Source organism: Carcharodon carcharias, chromosome 4 (genome assembly GCF_017639515.1).
Source record: "Carcharodon carcharias isolate sCarCar2 chromosome 4, sCarCar2.pri, whole genome shotgun sequence".
Classification (NCBI taxonomy): Eukaryota; Metazoa; Chordata; class Chondrichthyes; order Lamniformes; family Lamnidae; genus Carcharodon; species Carcharodon carcharias.
The window spans coordinates 75,135,448-75,156,233 of NC_054470.1; the positions used below are offsets into that span (position 1 = coordinate 75,135,448).

A 20,786-nucleotide genomic window follows, 5' to 3' on the forward strand; every position below is an offset into this window, starting at 1 on the left:
TTAGATGGTCTCATGATGGTGGTGGGGTCTTGAAAAGTAAAGGTGCATGTGGCCCTGAGCAGGGGAGGGGTCAGATTGACAAAAGACATGGGGAACTCAACACTAAGGGGATGAGAGAGAACAGGAATATCAACATGTACAATGATGGAGTCAAGGGTAACAGGAGGAGGCTGGATAGTTACAGGAGGGATGGAAATTAGGAGGCGGTGACTATGGAGGAAGATGGGAGGAACTTGGTAGGTGAGCAGGGGAGGTTGGAAGCTGACTGCACTCATAAGAACATAAGAAATAGGAACAGGAGTAGACCATTTGGGCCCTCAAGCCTGCTCTACCATTCAATAAGGTCATGGCTGATCTTCTTGTGTTTCAAATTCCACATTCCCATCTACCCCTAATAACCTTTGATTCCCTTGCCTAACAAGAATCTATCTACCTCTGCCATAAAAATATTCAATGTCCCCACCTCCACCGCCTTCTGAGGCAGAGTCCCAAAGTCGCACAAACTTCAGAGAAAAAAAGTCTCCTAATCTCTGTCCTAAAAGGGCAAGGCCATGAACTTTTAACATGAAGAATAAAATACTTATTAAGACATGAAAAGTGAACTATATTACATCAGACATAATGGTTGGAAAGATCTCAAAACAAGCACAAGAATATTTTTCAAATCACACTATTCCTTTTACCCCAACAATATTTTTACTGACACATAGAAATTCAGAAAGATAACAATTTACAATATCTATCTTATACTCTAATATTCAGGGTAAGTATGAGTTACATGTGAATTAACAGGCGAACTATGATCAGACACACCACACTCCAAAGTAAATGACAGAAGCAACCAAAGCAGATTCGATGGACTTCTCAACAACCCATCCAGAGGCTTGTGACACTGTGAGCCAACCATTCCCACTGAACCTCTCTCTTTCTCATGATGGTTTTCAATCTCCGCATTCGAAGAACTCACCTTGGAATTCTTTTCAAACGTCGTTCCCACTCAGATGGCTTCAACAAGGATCCACCTTCACTGTTTTAATCTCATCTTCTGAAAGTCCTTTCTCTTGGATCTCCAAGTACGCTCAAGCTTCGCCTTTCAGCACGTTTTCAGATCTTTGGCTGTGCCAAGCAGAACACCACTACTCCAAAAGGCCCGCAATAAGGAGTCACCAAACTTTGGCTGCCTCCTTGGATCTTCAGGGCTTCTCTTAAGTCTGCTTCACTTAAAGCCTGCTCCCCGCAGCTTTCTTTAACTTAGAGCCTGTTTCTCTGCCCCTTTCTCTCAACTTTACTTAACAGGATCTGTTTCTGACCTCCACCCTTGTCCCTTACCTGGGACCTCTGATCCCTCTGCCTTTACCTCTGCCTGGGACTTTCTTCTGGGACTTCATTCTGTCTCTGATTTGGGACCTTATTCTTAGTTTGGGACCTTTTCCCAACCCTCTCCCCATGTCCGTTTCCCTGTGACGCCTTCCCTCGAATGGCACTCCGGTTCAGGTCACCTGAACTGCAGTTTCACTTCTTTACTTCCTTTTCTTTTGCACACGTGCTCAGGGTTGGTTCCCGGCCTAAAGATGTGAAAATGGACGAACTGCACACGTGTGGCCATTTCCCAGCCAGTGCATGCATAGAAGGCCCACCTGGATACTGTAGTTCCTGAACTGTGACTTTGATTTAAACCTAAGGCAAGTATCAGAGTTCATTACACAAGGACTTGGAGGTCATCGCATACCGACTGCTTTGAAGCTGACTGCTGCCCTGAACACTTTTGCCAGTGGGTCCTTCTAGGACTCCACTGGCGACCTTTGCGGAATATCACAATTGGCGACACACAAATGCATAATGGAGGTGACAGATGCCCTTTTCAATAAATCTCACCATTATGTTCACTTGCGCTTAATGATGCAAGCCAGGCTGCCAGGGCTGTGGGATTCACAGTGATCTCAGGTTTCCTGCAAATGTAGGGTGCCATCAACTGCAAACATGTGGTCTTGAGTGCTCCCTGGCAGCAGCCAGTGAGATTCATAAATCAAAAAGGATTTTGTACTCTGAACGTCCATTTAATTTGTGATCTCAGAAAGCAGATCCTGCATGTTGTGCTAGGCATCTCGAGAGCTCTCATGACTCTTACACATTGACTCACTCACAGGTGCTCCAGATCCTTGAGAGACTTCGATACTTAGAGGGTTGGCTCCTCCGGGCCAAAGGATACCCTATGAAGACCTGGCTAATCATTGTCCACATAGTGCAGCCAAAGATACAATGCTACGCATTCTGCCACAAGGTCCTTAATAGAGCAAACTATTGGCCTCCTGAAGATGCATTTCTGATGTTTGGACCAGTCAGGCGGGGCTCTCCGATACTCGCCACAGACAGTATCCTGCATCATTGTTGTTTGCTGCACCCTGCACAACCTTATGTTGCAAAGGTTGGAGGGGGGGTGAGATTTGTCACCTGAGGCAGACATTGAGAAACTAGATATCTCCTCTGAAGAGGAGGACATGGAAGGGGATGGTCCTGAGGTCGAGGGATTCAGTCGAGCCCAAAGAGGATGTCATTGCATGGGCACGACTAAGCAGATGTACCTGTGACAACCTTATAGCTATCAGATTCCAGGAGGAATAAGGTGATGACAAATTCTCACAATCATTTTCCTTCGGCTTTTGATGCATGAGATGCACCAACACCTCCATTCCCAGCTTGAACATCTCGGGAAAGGTCAAATATCTCACAATGACCACAGAAATAGCATCAGTCACAGCATTCCCTAATGATGGGGTCATCCTTGGAAGGGAGTTTAGTCTTACCAACATGTGGTCACTGTGGAATGTGATTAGCAGCCCTTAGCACACTTCCTTTAGCAACTCCACATAGTACAGTCCCTTCACCCATGGCCTCACCAAGTCAATGGCATGGCAGCTTTTAAGCAGCTGAAATTCCAAATCTCTCAGGGATGCACTCATTTCAGTATGACACCAGCTCAGTAAGGTGGCTCGAATCCACATAGTATTCTTTAATACTTTGCGCTTGGACATCTTGAGAGGGAGCAGCATCCAGAGAACTCCATTTCTCCTATCTCCAGCTCTCATCAATGCATGATGCTGGGGCACCATCTTGCTCGTGATGCCCATTCGACCTTCGCACACTAGGGTGCAATGACTTGTAACTCTACATCATGCAGCCAAAACTGCGAGGTTTGTTTGTGGTGCCCTCAGAGAGTGCCTCACCTGGACAATGGTTTGATTGATTACAAACACTCAGGACCTGGAAACATCAGAAAACCTGAAGGTTTCTCTCCTGGGTGAGCTTTGCATTAGGGAGAAATGTGGCCCAGTCAGTATTGACACGGCAGTCAATGACAACATCGTCCCCTCATAAACCCTGCTGAGGACTTTGAAGATATACAGTTACATCGCATTCAGAGCATGACAGTCCTCGACGTGGTCCAGCTTACAAAGGCCAATCCCTTCTTTATACCCTAAGTCAGTGAGAGCACTGTCATGCAATGAATTCCAAATTGAGTTGTGTGCTGAGCCTTTACACAAGGAGCACATAAAGCCCCATTAAGCAGCTGTGAAGTTCCAATGTAAGATCCTCACGGGTAAGAAGATGGGTTCATCAGGATGAGCACATACCTCTGACATCACACACTCATTGCAGACACTTGTACATTTTCTGATTGACCCTTACTTCCCAAGTTCAACATCATACATGGGGAGAGTGGGAACTCAGCACGGTATGATGTTCAGCCTTAAACACGGAGAAGGGATCTACCTGCAGAGAAGCCATGGGGATTCAGTGTTTGATACTCTCACTCTCAAGGGCATCAGGCAATCTAAGGGTTAAAGCCCACAGGGATATCACACATGACTAGCTGGGACATCAGCACTGAATGTCTGCCAGCCACTTTAAGCTCACCACCTCCGTACAGTTGCCCCTTCTCCTCAAGGAGTCAGGTAGGGGTACCATCAGGCACCCGAAGGAAGGACAAGCACCAGCCAAGCACTCCAGGAACATCCACCCCCAGGACACTCCATCTACCCTGCTGCTCCATTTACCCTCTGCCTTCAGCAGGTCAGGCTGAGAAGGATGCACCTGCACTGGAGCAGGAGACCCTTAGTAGGCTGGGGTTCTCAAGGCCTCAGGCCACCAGATGACATCTGCCCAAGTCATCTCAGACAACAGAGCATAGCAATCAACAGGCTGCCTCTTTATAACCCCTATGTCAACTTGGTGCCAACTCATGCCAATCTATGTCTCCCACCACCACCCTTTGCCCTTACACCCTCACACCAACAGACCCAGGATCCATAATGGGCAACACTCAGGAGCCATGCTGAGATGAGATAAAATAGTTCTATTTACCCATTATAACCGTCGCTATATAAATAAAATACTCTCATTTGTGAAAACCCATTCAATACATTTAAATTCCCTCAAGTACTTAACCCTTTATAGAAACTAATATATGTATTCACAGCCATCATCAAAGACAGCTAATCATTTAATAACCTCTTGGAACTGCCTATCATACTGTGAACTTACAGTCCCCCACTGTGATAATGATAGGTAATTGAAGCAGTCAAGCAGTAATAATGCAATAATGATAGCACTTAGAGTTATGACAAGAAACATCTATTGAAAATGAAAGGACTGATTTTCTTCAACTCAGACACAGGGAAGCTGTTTTTTCAATTTTTAAAGGACCGGGGAAAAAAATAACTTGGCAGCTTGACAGTTCCGCAGTCCTTAGCCAACCTTTATGAGCATTTATGTCTACTCTAAAAATTCTTAGCTCTCACTCTGTGGAATAAGGCCCTCACTACAGCAAAAATGAGGTCTGTTTGAACTTAGTATTAAGTTTCCATGCAGAGGAAAACCCAGCCCATTAGTATATGACATAGTGAGACTCAAAAAGGGCTGGATTTTCCTATTTGAGTTGGAAATTGCAAGTCAGGCAATTTCCTGATGCCTCAATCCTGCCCCCTGCCCATCAGTGCCTGCCCACACTATTTTCATGGTTGGGAGGTGGTGTTGGAGTCAGGCTTTCTGCCTCCCGAGGCTGGAAAAGAGGTGGAAGATGTCAAGGTGGGCATGTAAAAAGGCCCTCCTCCATTTGCAGGGAATGGGCCAGTTTTGTACATGAGCATTACGCACTCAGGCCTTCATCCAAAACCCAATCCCCCCCCTACCCCCACACACCAGCCCTTCCAAAACTCTATGCTTTCTCCATTACCCCTGATCCCATATCTCCTCTACCCCTTCCATATCCTCTGCCCACATACCTCCCATGACCTCATCCCCTGCCCTTTCCATAATCCCTGCCTCCATAACCCCATTCCCCTCCATATGCACCATATTCCCAATATCCCCCCATTCCACCCAGATCCCCTGCCACCTCGAAATTCCCATATCCCCTCATGCACAATAATCCAGTATCCACAATGGACAGAACTCATGAGCCCTATAATAACATTGGGAAGTCTTTGAGATGCTCATGAAACTGTCAAAATAAATAAACAGCCATTCAAACTCCACTTGGGAAAGACCTAACCCTCTTAAGAGATCATAAAACTTGTCAGTCATACTCAACCAGTCAAACCCCACTTGAAAAAAACCTTAATCTTATTACATGATGATAAAACTGTCAAAATAAACAAATAGCTATTCAAAAACCACTTAAAATAATCCTCTTTGAATCTCATGTAACTATCAATCTAAACAAATCTCACCATCCTCTGGGCAGCTCTATCAATAACTCCCAGTGAGCTGAATCCGTTAGTGGGGCTTAGAGCTCATCCAAGCATTCCTAATGAGTTTCCATTGCACAACAGCATCCACAAATCCTCCAGGACTTAATACATTAAAAACTTTGAAATAAAAAAACAAATGGCCATCTGTTGCACTGCTTCAAAAGCTGATTTGTTAATCAAAGAACTTGGCCATCTGTTCTACTGCTTCGAAGGCTGAACAGATGGCTGACTTGTCAATCAATGAAAATATCAAAGCACATGTGCAGTTGACACAGTAAAATCTGAATTACAAAACTATTTAATGCAGAAGAGCATTCTATCCAGTGGAGAAATTAACCTGAAGACTTTTCCACATTCATAGTGCCAGCAAATTTAATGGTCACTTATCGTTTCTAAATAAATCCCTATCATTAATTATTGCATTATAAATATATTTATCGTACAGCATTTCATTGTGACATGTGAAGTTAGAAACACCTTTTAAACTTACCTATCAAACAGTTTCTGACTCTAGACCAGGCGTTCCCCATGGTTTACCAAACCTCCTAGCTGGTGTAAATCATATCTCCTTCAGAAGCCAGCCCGTCTCCATGAAAATTGCAGGGGGATCTGCAATCACCACCCTGCAATGTAGCTGCCAGTGTTGGGATTGCTGTGTGCAAGCTTGCGACTTGTGCCCTTAAAAATACCACATGACAGGAATGGGGTGGGAATCCTGGAATCGGGTCCCACCCACCTCTTTTTCCTGTGTCGGGATGACAAAATCTGGTCCAGAGCACTAGTCACATTTTCTACTTTGGAAAATGCTGACATAGCCATCATAAGTTTCAAAGGTGATGGAATGTCCCAGAATGTTGAATGAAGCTTCCTGGGGAAACAATAATGTTGAAATGCTATTTTTTTATTCATAAGTGTTTAACATTTTATAAGATGCTGACAGACAATTTAGCGTTTCAGAAAAAAAATGTTTTACACATGTAAATTACTCTTTCATATACCTGAAACAATACTTTGGTTATGTAGTCATATCTTATGTCCACAGAGCAAATGTTTCATCATTCAGGATTGTCAAATAGAATATAATTTTGGCTGTCAAGCTATAAAAATTTTTCTTTAAAGTGTTTTTACTAGCTCTAGGCATGTCAGGACAGTTTCCTCATGCATTTGTAATATTTGCTTCTTCATTTTCTGTTTCTAGCCTTACCTGCCAGTGCTCAGAGTCAGGTGCCAATCATCGCAGTCTCCGTGGCAGTGGGTATGATCCTACTGGCAGTGGTGTCTGGCCTGTTACTTAGTGGAAGGTATGGGAAATATGATTATCCTGCTAATGTCTGGTGAAAATGAACACTCCTTGTTGCAAGTAATACATTAAATTGCCAAATATTTCTGTTGCTTAAGTTTATCTCACAGATAATGGGTGGGACCGGAAATTCCCGCCCAAAGTCAACAGAATTTTGGTTGCTCTCCAAATTTTCATTCCCGCCCGCACTGATTCCCCCTGCAGGCTGGAAAGGAAAATCCTGGCCAATGTTTCCTTTGCTGATAAAAGACTTAAAAGGAGAAAAATGCATTGGTCTCAAATTCACTTGGCTTGTGGCAAAGTGTAGTCTTAATATCAGCTTATTGGCAACTTTATGTGTGAATTCTGCGTAAGAATCCATTTCCACCCTTAATGACAGCATTGGTATTTTTGACATGACGGCATATGTTCAATTTATGTGTGCTTTTTCATACTACTGAGAGTTCATTGCTATATATTAAAATGAAAAATAATGGTGTTTGGGTCCTCAAAACCAATGACATGTTTCTAATACACCGAGGCTACCTTGGAACTAAAGCAGGATGTGCATTTGTTGCCAGTGTCGCCTGTTGCTCATATCAGCTGATACAGCTGGAGTGCTTTACTTTGCTGTCTGCAACCTCAAGTAACTTTCAAGAGATAATGCAGGAGTTACCAAGTTTTGCTTTGCATGTGGATTGAACTGGAATGGCTTCTGGTTGCGTGAATGCCTTAAAGGCCACTGGGAAAGTTTTGTCCCAGTGCTCAGTCTGAGCATCAGCTATGAAATTTTATATGAGTATTTGCTTGTGTCCGATTTGAATGGAAGGTGAAGAACACTGCAAGATAGAGGAAAGGTTAGTAAGGCAGCATTTGAGGAGACATTGTCCTACAACACATTACTCCTCCCCTGGACAATTTTGCCATCCAAAAATACCTGTTCACAGAGATTCCTGGGGAGGTGACCAAGCTACTTTGAAGGCAAAAGCACATGGAGTGGAGTATCAGGAAGTGTCATTTGCAAAGGCCATCAGAGCTCAACTAATGAATATTAAATGAAACAGTACAGGAGCCTGTACATTAAACTAGGTATTAGTGGAGCAATATGTTCTCCCAGTTTTGGTGACTCGTTTGTTGTTAACATAAACTTCTGTCATTTCATTAACAAAAACATAGCCTTAAATGCACAAGATTTCTTCTCGTGATATGGGCATGTGCTCAATCACTGATGCAGCTCATGTTGTAAGCTCGCCCACCCTATTTAGCTGATGCTGCAGATGAAATTCAGAAATTGGTGGATATTCCTGATACCAGCATACTTCCACCATATAATGCAACACTTGCCTGCAAGTATGCTCTTAGAGCTGTATCATGCCCACAGGGCCAGATTTTGCCTGCTCAGCCAGGAATTGGGAGTCAAGCGATTTCCTGACGTCATGTTCCTACACGGTCATATTTTCCCCGCTTGGAGTCAGGGTCGGGCTGGAATCAGGACTGCCACTCCCTGAAGCAGGTCTGAGGCAGGAATGGAGGTAGGTGGATGCCAAGGCAGGCAGGTTAGAAGGCCCACCTCCATTCCCTGGGACTTCAGCCCAGCTCTGCTCATGACTGTTAAGCCCCCTAGCCATCCACCCTAAGCTCCCCACCTGCCCCACATGCCCCTTCTTACCTCCATGACCCTTTACAAAGCCTTCATGCCTCCTCCATACCCCCATAGCTCCTTTATACCCACTCATCTGGTATCCACTATGTACAGAGCTCATGAACCCAATTAGAACATTGGGAAGTCTTTGAGATTATCATGAAAGTCTCAAAATAAACAAACATCCATTCATGCTCCATTGAAAAAAACCTCATAAAGCTGCCAGTCAAACACACAGCCATTCAAACACCGCTTGAAAAAGATTTAGTCCTCCTAAGTGTTCATAAATCTGTTTAACAAAATGAATAGCCATTCAAAAAGTACTTCAAAAAACATAATCCAATTAAGTGCTCATAAAGCTGTCAATCAAATATAGTTCACTGTTCCTTTGAAAGCTTTGTCAACAACTCCTGCTGAGCCGAATTTAATAGTGGCTTTGAAAGTTAGACAAGCATTCAGAATGAGATTCCATTGCACGTATGTGTCAACAAAACCTCCAGTGCTGAGTATATTAAATACAAACAGAAAGTGCTGGAAAAACTCAGCAGCTCCTGCAGCATCTGCAGAGAGAATTAACATTTCAAATCCAAACTCACTCTTTGAGACCAAAGAGAGCTATAAATATTTTATGCTATTGAAGTTGGGTTCAGGGGTGGGGGCTGTGGTATTGGAGCAAAAGGGAAAGTCTGGGATAGGTTAAATGTGGAAACATAGAAAATAGGAGCAGGAGTACGTCATTCAACCTTTTGAGCCTGCTCTTCCATTCAGTATGATCATGGCTGATCCTCTATCTTAACTCCCACTCTCTCCCCATACCCCTTGGCACATTAGAGTCCAGAAATCTATTTCCTTTTTAAATATATTCAGTTTCTTGGCCTCCACAGCCTTCTGTGGTAGAGAATTCTATTGGTTCACCACCCTCTGAGTGAATAAATTTCTCCTCATCTCAGTCCTAACTGACTACCCAGTATCCTGAGGCTGTGATCCCTTGTTCTAGATTCCCCCAGCCAGAAGAAATATCATCCATATATCCAGTCTGTCCCACGTCTGTCAGAACGACTTATATTTCAATGAGAGCCCCTCTCATTCTTCTAAACTCCAGCGAACACCTGCCTAGTCGACCCAATCTCTTCTCATATGGCAATCCTACCATTCCAGGAATCAGTCTGGTGAACATTAGTTGCCCTCCCTCTATGGCAAGTATATCCTTTCTTAGGTAAGGAGACCAAAACTGCACACACTACTCCAGGTGTGGTCTCACCAAGGCCCTGTACAGCTGCACTAAGACATCCTTGCTCCTGTACTCAAATCCTCTTAAAATAAGGGCCAACATACCATTTGCCTACTTAATTGCTTGCTGCACCTGCATGCTTGCTTTCAGTGATTGGTGCACAAGGACACCCAGGTCCCTTTGTACATCAACATTTCCCAATTTATCACCATTTAAATAATTCTCTACCATTCTGTTTTTCCTACCAAATTGGCTATATTCACACTTATTCACATTATACTCCATCTGCCATGTATTTGTCTACGCATTCAACTTGTCTAAATCGCCTTGAAGCCTCTTGACATCCTCCTCACCATTCACATTCCCATCTATTTTAGTGTTGTCAACAATCTTGAAAATATTACATTTAGTTCCCTCATCCAAATCATTGATATATATTGTGAGTAGCTGGGGCCCAAGCAATGATCCCTGCGGTACCCCACTAGTCACTGCCTGCCACTCCGAAAAAGACCAGTCTATTCCGACTCTGTTTCCCGTCTGCTAACTAATTCTCGATCCTTGCCAATATATTACCCCCAATTCCACATGCTTAAATTTTGCACACCGAACTCTTATGTGGGACTTCTGAAAATCCAAATACACCACATCCACTGGTTCTTCCTTATCCATTCTGCTAGTTATGTACTCAAAACACTCCAGTAGGTTCGTGAAACATGGTTTCCCTTTCATAAATCCATACTGACTTTGTCTAATCCCGTTGATATTTTCGAAGTGTCCTGCTATCACATCCTTTATAATAGGCTCTAGCATTTTCCCTACTACTGATGTTAGGCCAATTGATGTGTAATTCCCTGTTCCTCCCTCCTGTTTTAAATTGTGGGGTTACATTTGCCACTCTCCAATCTGCAGGGACTGTTCCAGAAACTATAGAATTTTGGAAGATGACAAGCAATGCATCAACTATTTCCATGGCCACCTCCTTTAGTACCCTGAAATGTAGGTAATCAGGCTCTGATGATTTATTAGCTTTCAGTCCCATTAATTTCTCCAGCATTATTTTTTTAGTAATACTAATTTCCTTCAATTCCTCCTTCTCACTAGACCCTTGGTTCCCTAGCATTTCTGGGAAGTTATTTGTGTCTTTCTCCATGAAGAACTAAAGTAGTTGTTTAACTGCTCTGCCATTTCCTTGTTCTCTGGTATAAATTCTTCCATTTTGGATTGTAAGGGACCTACATTTGTCTTCACTAATCTTTTTCTTCTAACATACTTATAGAAGCTTTTACAGTCTGCTTTTATGTTCCTTGCAAGCTTACTCTCATACTCTAACTTCCCCCTCTTAATAAATCTCTTAGCCCTCCTTTGCTGAACTCCATACTGCTCCCAATCCTCAGGCTTGCTACTTTTTCAACAACTTTATATGACTCCTTTTTGGAACTAATACTCTTCTTAATTTCTTCTGTTAGCCATGATTGGGCCAATTTTCCTGTTGTGTTCTTGTGCCAGAAAGGAATGTGTAACTGTTGCAACGCTTGCATTTGTTCCTTAAATATTAACCATTGCCTATCCACTGTCATGCTTTTTAATAAAGTTCCCCAATCTATCGTAGCCAACTCATCCCTTACACCTTCATAGTTTCTTTTGTTTGGTTTTAGGACCCTAGTTTTGGATTGGACTACTTCACATTCCATCATAATGAAGAATTCTATTGTGTTATGGTCACTGTTCCCTAAAGAACCTCGCACAACAAGATTATTATTAACCCCTTCTCATTGCACAATACCAAATCTAAGAAAGTCTGTTCCCTAGTTGGTTACTTGATGTATTGGTCTAAAAAACCATCTTATACTCACTCCAGGAATTCTTCTGCCACAGTATTGTTGTTAATTTGATTTGCCCAGTCTATATGTGGGTTAAAGACACCCATGATTACTGTAGCATCCTTGTTACATGCATCTCTAATCTCCCCGTTTAAAAGATTTTCTGAGCCAATACCCTTTCTCACTATTGCACTAATTTCATCGTTAACTAACAACGCCACTCCACTTCCTTTTCCTTTTTGCCTGTCCTTCCTAAATATTGAATACCATTGTATATTCAGTTCCCAGTCTTGATTGCCCTATAAACATGTGTCTCTAATCACAATCATATTGTACCTGTTAACACCTATTTATGCTGTTAATTTGTCTACCTTATTGCATTCAGATAGAGTGCCTTTAGACTTGGCTTTTTACATATTTTTTACTACTATGGCCCTATATGCTATTAGCCCCTGTTTCCTCTGCCTTCCACTTCTGCTTTCTACTTTTCTATCTTTCATTTCTATCTTTGTTTCCCTCTCTTGTGTCTTCTCACACTGCTCCCATCCCCCTGCTGCCCTAGTTTAAACCCTCCCCCAAAGTACTGATGAATACCCCTACAAGGATACTGGTCTTGGTCCTGCTGGGGTGCAACCTTTCCAGCTTGTACAAGTCCCATCTTCCCCAGAATCAGCCCCAATGCCTCAGGACTCTAAATCCCTCCCTCCTACACCATCTCTCCAGCCATGCATTCATCTGGTCTATTCTTCTACTCCTGATCTCGCTAGCACGTGGCACTGAGGTTACTCCCTTTGAAGTCCTGCTTTTTAATTCACTTCCTAGTTCCCTATATTCTGCTTTCAGAACCTCATCCCTCTTTTTACCTATGTTGTTGGTACTGATATGGACCAAAACCTCTGGCTGTCCACCTTCAGAATGTCCTGCAGCTGTTCAGTGACATTCTTAACCCTGGCACCAGGGAGACAGCATACCATCCTGGTGTCACGTCTGAAGCTACAGAAACGTCTATCTGTTCCCCGTATGATAGAATCCCCTATCACTATTGCTCTCCCACTCTTTTTTTCTTCCTCGCTGTGCAGCTGAGCCACTTGTAGTGCCATGGATTTGGCTCTTGCTGCATTCTTCTGAGAAACCATCTCCCCAGCAGTATCCAAAACAGAAAATCTGTTAGTGAGGGAAATGGACCCAGGGGACTCCTGCACTATCTGCCTAGTGCATTTACTGTGTCTGGTGGTCACTCCTTCCCTTTCTGCCTGTGCATTTTTACCTGCGGTGTGACCACCTCACTGTACGTGCTATCCATAAAGATCTCAGCCTTGTGGATGCTCCACAGTGAGTCCAGCCGCAGCTCTAGCTCTGAAATGTAGATTTCAGGCAGCTGCAGCTGGAGACACTTCCTGCAAATGTGGTTGCCCTGGACACTAGAAGTGCCCCAGACTTTCCACATCGCACAGGAGCATTTCATGTCGCCGAGCTGTACTGCCATAACGTTTTCTTAAATTACTCCCTTTACTTCCCCTAAATGTATACTAGGGACCTTATTTCTTATTCATTAAACACTACTTAACCTAAACTACTTTAAAGAGTGGACAGAAGAAATACTCACCAGGTCCTACTTACCAAGGCCACCGCTCCTATTGGACTGGCTCCTGATCCTGCTCTGGTCTCTGGCCTGGTTCCCCTCGCTCTTTCAGGCCACCGCTCCTCTCATGTTATCAATTGCCAAAATAAAAGCAAAGGGCTGGCTTCATATGCTCCTAAAACAAAGGCTAGCTGACCCAGTCACAGAGGAACCAGTTTCAGCTGTTTCTTTAATTAACTAAGTCCAACTGCTCATCCAGTGGAGACCTTGTTAAAAACCTGCTTAAAGCTGGGAACGTTAGAATTTAAACTATAGATTCTAGTTAAATGTTAACTATAAACAAAATTAGATCTTTACAAGAATTTTTTTTAAAAAGACTCCTTATTCACCATCCACCAGCATCTAGTCCTAGAGGGCAGGAGAGATTAAAACCTTGCTTAAGGCTGGAGTCTCAGAAGCCAAGAGAGATTAAATAACAAAGATGTCATAGAACTAAGGGCAAAGAGAGTGGTAATGTTGTAGTAAAGAAACAAAACATTGGTCCAGGGTAAGTGTTCATGGTGGAATAATGGACAGCTCTGTCTGAATGTAAAAGCATGAAAACATGCTGAATCTTGACAAAAAAACAACAAATCAAAATGGAGGTCAGGGTTCATGGTCTGAAGTTGTTAAACTCAATGTTGAGCCTAGAAGGCTGTGATGTGTCTAACCGGAAGATAAGGTACTGTTCCTCCAACTTGCATTGAGCTTCACTGGAACATTGCAGCAGGCCAAGGATAGATATGTCAGTGTGAGAGCAAGGTGGTGAATTAAAATGGCAAACAACAGGAAGGTTGGGGTTATGCTTGCAGATTGAGCAGAGGTGTTCCGCAAGGCAGTCACCCAGCCTGTATTGGGTCTCTCCAAGGCAGAGGAGACTGCATTGTAAGGAGCGAATACAGTATACTAAATTGGAAGAAGTACAAGTAAATCACTGTTTCATCTGCAAGGAGCGTTTGGACAGTCAGGAGAGAGGAAGTGAAAGGATAGGTGTTACAACTGGGGCAGTGAGGAAAGAGGAGGTAAAGAGGCAGGTGTTACACCTTGGACAGTGAGGAGAGGATAGGTGAAAGGGCAGGTGTTACACCTCCTACGATTGCATGGGAAGGTGCTGTGGGAGGGGACAAAGTGTTGGGGATGATAGAGGAATGGACCGGGGTGTTGTGGAGAGAGCAGTCTCTTTGGAATGCTGACTAGAGGGGATGGGAAGATGTTTGATGGTGGCATCAAATGGAGGTGGCAGAAATGGTGGAGGATGGTCCTTTGAAGGTGGAGGCTGTTGGGGTAATAAGTGGTTCTTATTATGGTTCTGGGAAGGAGGGGGAAGGGGTGAAAGCAGAGGTGTGGGAACTGGGTCAGACAGGGTTGAGGGCCCTGTCAACAACAATGCTGGCGTATTCTTGGTTGAGGATAAGGAAAGACATTTCAGAAGCGCCATTGTGAAAGGCAGCATTTACCAGAACAGATACGATGGAGATGGAGAATCTAGGAGAATGGAATGGAGTCTTTGCATTCCACCATGGTTCACAAACTCAGTGACCTGACATGGTTCGACAAGCTTCAGAAACCCATCCATTTTTCTGAAAATCTCAAAACTCAGTTAAATTCAAAATTAAGGTAGGCATTAATATGGAAGACTCAACGTCAGTTTGTTTATGCATTGGATCATGACTCGCCATGTTTCCTGTGCCAATCAAAATGGCGGCAGACTGGAATCAGCTCACAAATTTGAATTTACAGTCTCCTGCCTTCATTTACGGCTGCCTGATGCAGGTTTACCCCTTGTCCAGATGGCAAAATCCTGCCCATAGTCCTTATCCCTAAAACCAAATAAATGAACATTATTGTTGAGGGTTTGTCCACTGAGCCCAATGCTAGTGGGCACTTTCCCACTGAGCCTGTTACTGTCAGATACTTGCCACTCTGAGCTCAAAGCTGTCGAGATGATGCAAAGTGGAAGATCTCCTTAGATTGCTGCATTTCATTGCTTACTTGCATCTCATGAAATGCTTTGATCTCAGCTGCACCTCAGTGGTAGAACTCTCACCTTTAAATCAAAGGCCGTAAAATTAGGCACTGTAACCCCACTGTTACCAATGTTATAGAAGCCCGAGTTGTAAAAGTGTTGGTTGGCATGCTTCCGGGCACTTCTGGTGCATTCTGATTGACGGGATGCTCGCACACACTTGTCATGTGCGCACTAGAAGGATACAGAGTGAATAGATTGTGATGCCAAATAGCCTCTATTACTGGGGGAAGGACACTAGCTTTACTTAAAGGGCTAACTATCCAAGTTCCAGGTGACATGCTTTTATCTAATTGTTACTTGTACAGAGTTATTAGAAGTAATGTGTTGTGTTTTTGGGGGAATTTTGCTAAATTTTAGATGTTCAAGGAAGTGGTGCTGGATCCTGATAAGATGGTGAGAGGAGTTTTCTGACCTACCAGGAGAAAACCTGCTTCATTAATGGGGGCAATAGTTGCAATCCCTCTTAAGCTGCAGCATGACTTGGAAGTGGAGCACATGTAGGGGAAGCAGTGCACAGAGGGAGAAGGAATAGGCCTCTAGGGACCGAGGGTCTTTACGGAGCACCTCTCCTACCGCACCTCAACCAGGAACAGTGCCTGAGGCACCTGCATTTCAACAAAGAGGTGGTCTCTGCATTGTGCCTCCTCCTACAACCCAACCTGAAGCCACACAGCATGGAGAGAATGTGATATCAGTGGCTGTCAATATCCCCATCACCCACAATTTCTATGCCAATGGATCTTTCCAGATGTGAACAGCCAACAGCAGCTACATTTCACAGTTTGCCGTCCAACATTCGCCACCCATCAGGGAAGTGACAGGGTCCCTTTAGAGGAGAAGAGACTTCTCTCTGGTCACTCAGATGAAGAAGCAGGAGGAGACAGTATGTGGAGTTGCTAGGCTGTCATAATTCCCAGTAGTTCAGGGGGCGATTTACTACATGCAGGCATGTCTGTGGGCCCCACATGTTATCAGGAGTTGTTCCGTAACTGCAAGGGTTACCGCTCCATCGACATCCAGTTGGTGGGTGGCCATGATCAGAAAACCCCCTTGGTGAATGCCCACTATCTTGATCATAGTCCTGGAGCCTTCCTCCTGTGGCAGCTAGCCATACCCACCAGCTTTATGCCACAGTGAAGAATCAGAGACTGGTTGCTGGGTGACAGTGGATATCTGCTCACTCGGCATCCTTCCATCCCTATAAGTTGATGGACATGCAGCAAATCAATTCCGTTAGGGATGGAGAACTTCAAATGGGGCACTTTTGCTGATAGCTGAAGAGACTAATCCAAGACAGGCAGATTCTGCCACAAGTGAAGTGGTTAGCAGGTGTTGTTGTGGGTTGTTGTTTTCAGTGTTGACGTTTATTGCCAAGCCACTGTAGCCACCAAAATCACGGTGGCACATTCTGGCCTACAGGTAATGTTGCTATTTTCTTCTGTCATCAGCCAGGGCCTTCCATATGTGAAAATCAGTGTTTAGGGCCTTCTTGAAACGCTTGCAAACACCCTTGATGCGGAGCTTTGGGCATCTTACTTTGGGCTCCAGCTACCTCGCCATACAGGAAATACTTAGCTAAGTAACTATCTTTCATCTTGTGAACGTGTCCAAGCCGGTGAAGTCACCTATACTTGATGAGTGACCACATAATGGGAGGACTGCTACTTTCAAGGGGAGAATTTTCTTCCCGTCAGGCGGGCGGGTCGGGAGCGGACGCGGGTGGGCGCGTAGCTGATTGCCACCTGTGATTGGCTGTGCACTGCCATTTTGTGTGGGCAGGCCAATTAAGGCCCGCCCAGCGTGACACGCACCCGGAAGCGCTGAGCACTCCCTGTGCAGGCAGGAGGGAGGAGGGAGAGTTGGGGCCTGCGGTCTTTTACGTGCATAGCGCAGAAATCTCCCTGAGACACGGGGCTGCCTCAGGGAGATTAATTTCATTATAAAATTTTGCAAAAAAGAATTTAAAAAATTATTGAGACATGTTCCCTCATTTGACAGTGTCACATGAGCTGGAACATGTCAATGAATTTCACTAAAAAATTTTAATACATTTATAAACCTTTCATGAAGCCTTATCCCGTCTGTGGATGAGGTTCCATGGAAAATGCGAAGGCCGCCTGGGATCTTCACCTGCCCGCCAACCTTAGTAGCCCTGTTAATTATTACAGTTGGTATCTAAATGGCCTTAACAGGCCTTTGACAGTTCAGCGGGCGCGCAGCCGACTCCGGTGCCCGCCCACCAAACTGAAAATGGGAATGACGTGCGCTGACATTGAGACGCACGCCTTACATCACTGCACATCATTTTACCTGTCAGCAAGTGGGGCCTGTCCCCGTACGCTGACCAGAAGATTCAGGCCATGATTTTGTCATTCTATGAGATGCCCAGAATGTTCCGCAAAAAGCAGAGATGAAATTTGTTAAACTTCCTATCATGATAGCTGTTAGTCATCTGTGTTTCCCAGCCATACCACACGATGCTGAGAACACAGGCCTTAAGCACCAGCAGCTTAGACCTAAGAGTCAGCTTGATGTTATTCCATGATCAAGATTTTCTTGACAGTTATATTCAGGACAAAAAAGTTAGTATGCAGAATCAGAGGCTGGCTGCTGAGTGACAATGAATACATGCTATGCACCTGGCTAATGACCCCCTGTGCCACCTGATTGCGTGAGAGCTGCTTGTCTGTGATGAGACTCATGCAGCAACAGGGAACGGCATGAACAAACCATCAGGGTCCTGAAAGCAACATTTTCACATTTGGCTCGCTCGGGTGGAGTCTTTCAGTACTCAACAGAGCACACATCCAAGTTTGTGCCTGCTGCATCTTCCGCAACCTAACTATCGTGAGGGTGCAGCCATTGTAAATAAGCATTTGGAGACCAATCCAGGAGATGGGCAGCAAGAGAAGGAGGAGCAGGGCAGATTAGAGACCAGAAAGAGAATTTACACATGGAGGCCAGGGGGGCATGGTGGAGGTGTTAATACTTTGCATCTGTCTTTACCAAGGAAACAGATACTACCGAGGCCACAGTGACAGAGGAGGCAACGCTGTTACTAGAAGGGTTCAAAATTGATAAAGAGGAAGTGTTGGACAAACTTTCGGTACTTAAAGTTGACAAGGCACCGGAACCGGATGAGATGCATCTAAGGGTATTAAAGGAAATGAGTGGAAATTGCAGGGGCACTGGCCATAATTTTCCCATCTCCCCTAGGCTCAGGGGAGATGCCAGAGGACTGGAGAATTGCAAATATTATGCCCTTGTTCCAAAGGTTGTAAGGATAAGCCCAGCAATTACAGACAAGTCAGTTTAATTTCAGCTTAAAAACAATTATTTAGGATAGAATTAGTAGTCACATGGAAAAATGTGAGTTGATTAAGAAGAGCCAGCATGGATTTCTAAAGGGGAAATCATGTTTAACTAACTTGGTGGAATTTTTTGAAGAGGTCACAGAGAGGTTGATTAGGGTATTGCTGTTAATGTCGTGTACATGGACTTTCAAAAGGAATTCGATACAATGCCATACAACAGTCTTGTGAGGAAAGTTATTGCTCATGGAATAAAAGGGACAGTAGCAACATGGATACAAAATTGGCTGAGTGATAGGAAGTAGAGGGTAATGGTCAATGGATATTTTTCGGGCTGGAGGAAGGTTTATAGTGGACTTCCCCAGGGGATCGGTATTGGGACTCTTGCTTTTCCTTATATAAATTAATGATCTAGACCATGGTGTGCAGGGGACAACTTCAAAGTTTGCAGATGATATGGAACTTGGAAGCATTGCAAACTGTGAGAAGGACAGTATAGAACTTAAAAAGGATATAAAAAAAAAACTGCGGATGCTGGAAATCCAAAACAAAAACAGAATTACTTGGAAAAACTCAGCAGGTCTGGCAACATCGGCGGAGAAGAAAAGAGTTGACGTTTCGAGTCCTCATGACCCTTCAACAGAACTGATCAACTGAAAAATTTTCCTTAGTTCTGTTGAAGAGTCATACGGACTCGAAACGTTAACTGTGTTCCTCTCTGCAGATGTTGTCAGACCTGCTGAGTTTTTCCAGGTATTTTTGTTTTTGCACTGGATTTAACTCCCCTGTTCTTCTTCAAAATGATCTTTTATGCCTACTTGAGAGCACAGACATAGTTTAACATCTTTTCTCAAAGTTGCCATCTCTGACAATGCAGCATTCTCTCAGTACTGTACTGGAGTGTCAGCCTAGATCTTTTGCATGGAGTCGGACATGAACCCACACTCTTGTGACTGAGGCGAGAGTGTTACTAACTGAGCCCTAGCTGACATTAACGTAGCAACTTTATCCCACAACACTAGCAATAACGTAAAAAATTGAGCAATTCACCCTTGTGCTTTGCCTTACTGCCCGTCTTGCAGGTGCCTTCATCTATCCTAGTGTTCCTACATACTGCTACTCCAGAGGATGCAGCATGGCTACTGATTTTCTCTTGTGGAGACTGCAGATGGCCATGCAGGCTGATATCAAACAGCTCTGGGCCTTGTGAGCCTGTCTTCTGATTGCACAATATCAGCATGGATGGCAGCAGTCTGGGCTGGCAAGCTGAAAGGCAACAGCAAGAACACTGAAGAGTAGCAATGGTGAGTACTGTCATCCTGAGAGAGGACACCAGGAACATGCACCATGGAGATATAGTTGCTCGTGAGTCAGTGCCTCAGAAATCTGTTGGACAACAGAATATTGAACTCTGGGAGGACTCTAAGCTTCTTTAAGCACTGAAATCCAGAGCCATGATGATAGCAGTCTGAACTGACTCCAAGTATGGTTCTCATGACTTCAGTCAAAGCCTCCATGGTAACACTGAGATTGTTGGACAGCTTCTGTCTGTACTGCAACAGAAGCTGAGACATTGGTCACCCTAGGCTGCATCACGGGTGTATCTGCAAGTGCTGCCTCGGTATTGGTCGTCACATACATGCTGGAAAGGATGGACTCCCAAGTTTCTGCATGAAACTGTGCTTGATTGGAGCTGCACTCTGCATGCTCCTTGCTAGTGACAACAGGCTGACTGGCAGGTCTGCCAATGCACCAAGAAACACCATGTGTGACTCCATCAGCATTCTCCTGTGTGGATCCCACCTCCGCCCACCCCTTCGAATTTCATGTGCTAATCCCAGTGCCAGTATCTGAATTGGTGGCTGTGAGTGTCAAATCAAATGATAGTGCACATCATGAGGCTGCAGTGGGTGACCAGGCTCCACATGGAATTTTTAGGATGCCTTTGTCTCTGCTTCCCTCCCTTGCCATATTTACCCTCCTCCCAACCACTTTTCTGAGGAGATGGGCATCATTTTTCCATGTTTCCAGTGTCAGCTGAAATTTTTGCCCCTACCTGCCAGGCAGCTGCCGCTTCCAGCCATTGACTTCCCAGAAGCAAAG

General features: G+C 44.3%; 1 protein-coding gene across 5 annotated transcripts in view; it reads left to right on the top strand.

Annotated features, from left to right (window-relative positions):
- LOC121276977 (ephrin type-A receptor 5-like) overlaps window positions 1–20,786 on the top strand; it is a 373,321-nt gene that overhangs the window by 254,989 nt on the left and 97,546 nt on the right. For all 5 annotated transcript variants that reach the window (XM_041185740.1, XM_041185741.1, XM_041185743.1 and 2 more), the window contains one exon: window positions 6,949–7,051. In XM_041185740.1, coding sequence (XP_041041674.1) covers window positions 6,949–7,051 — 103 coding nt within the window. The remainder of the gene's footprint in view (window positions 1–6,948; window positions 7,052–20,786) is intronic.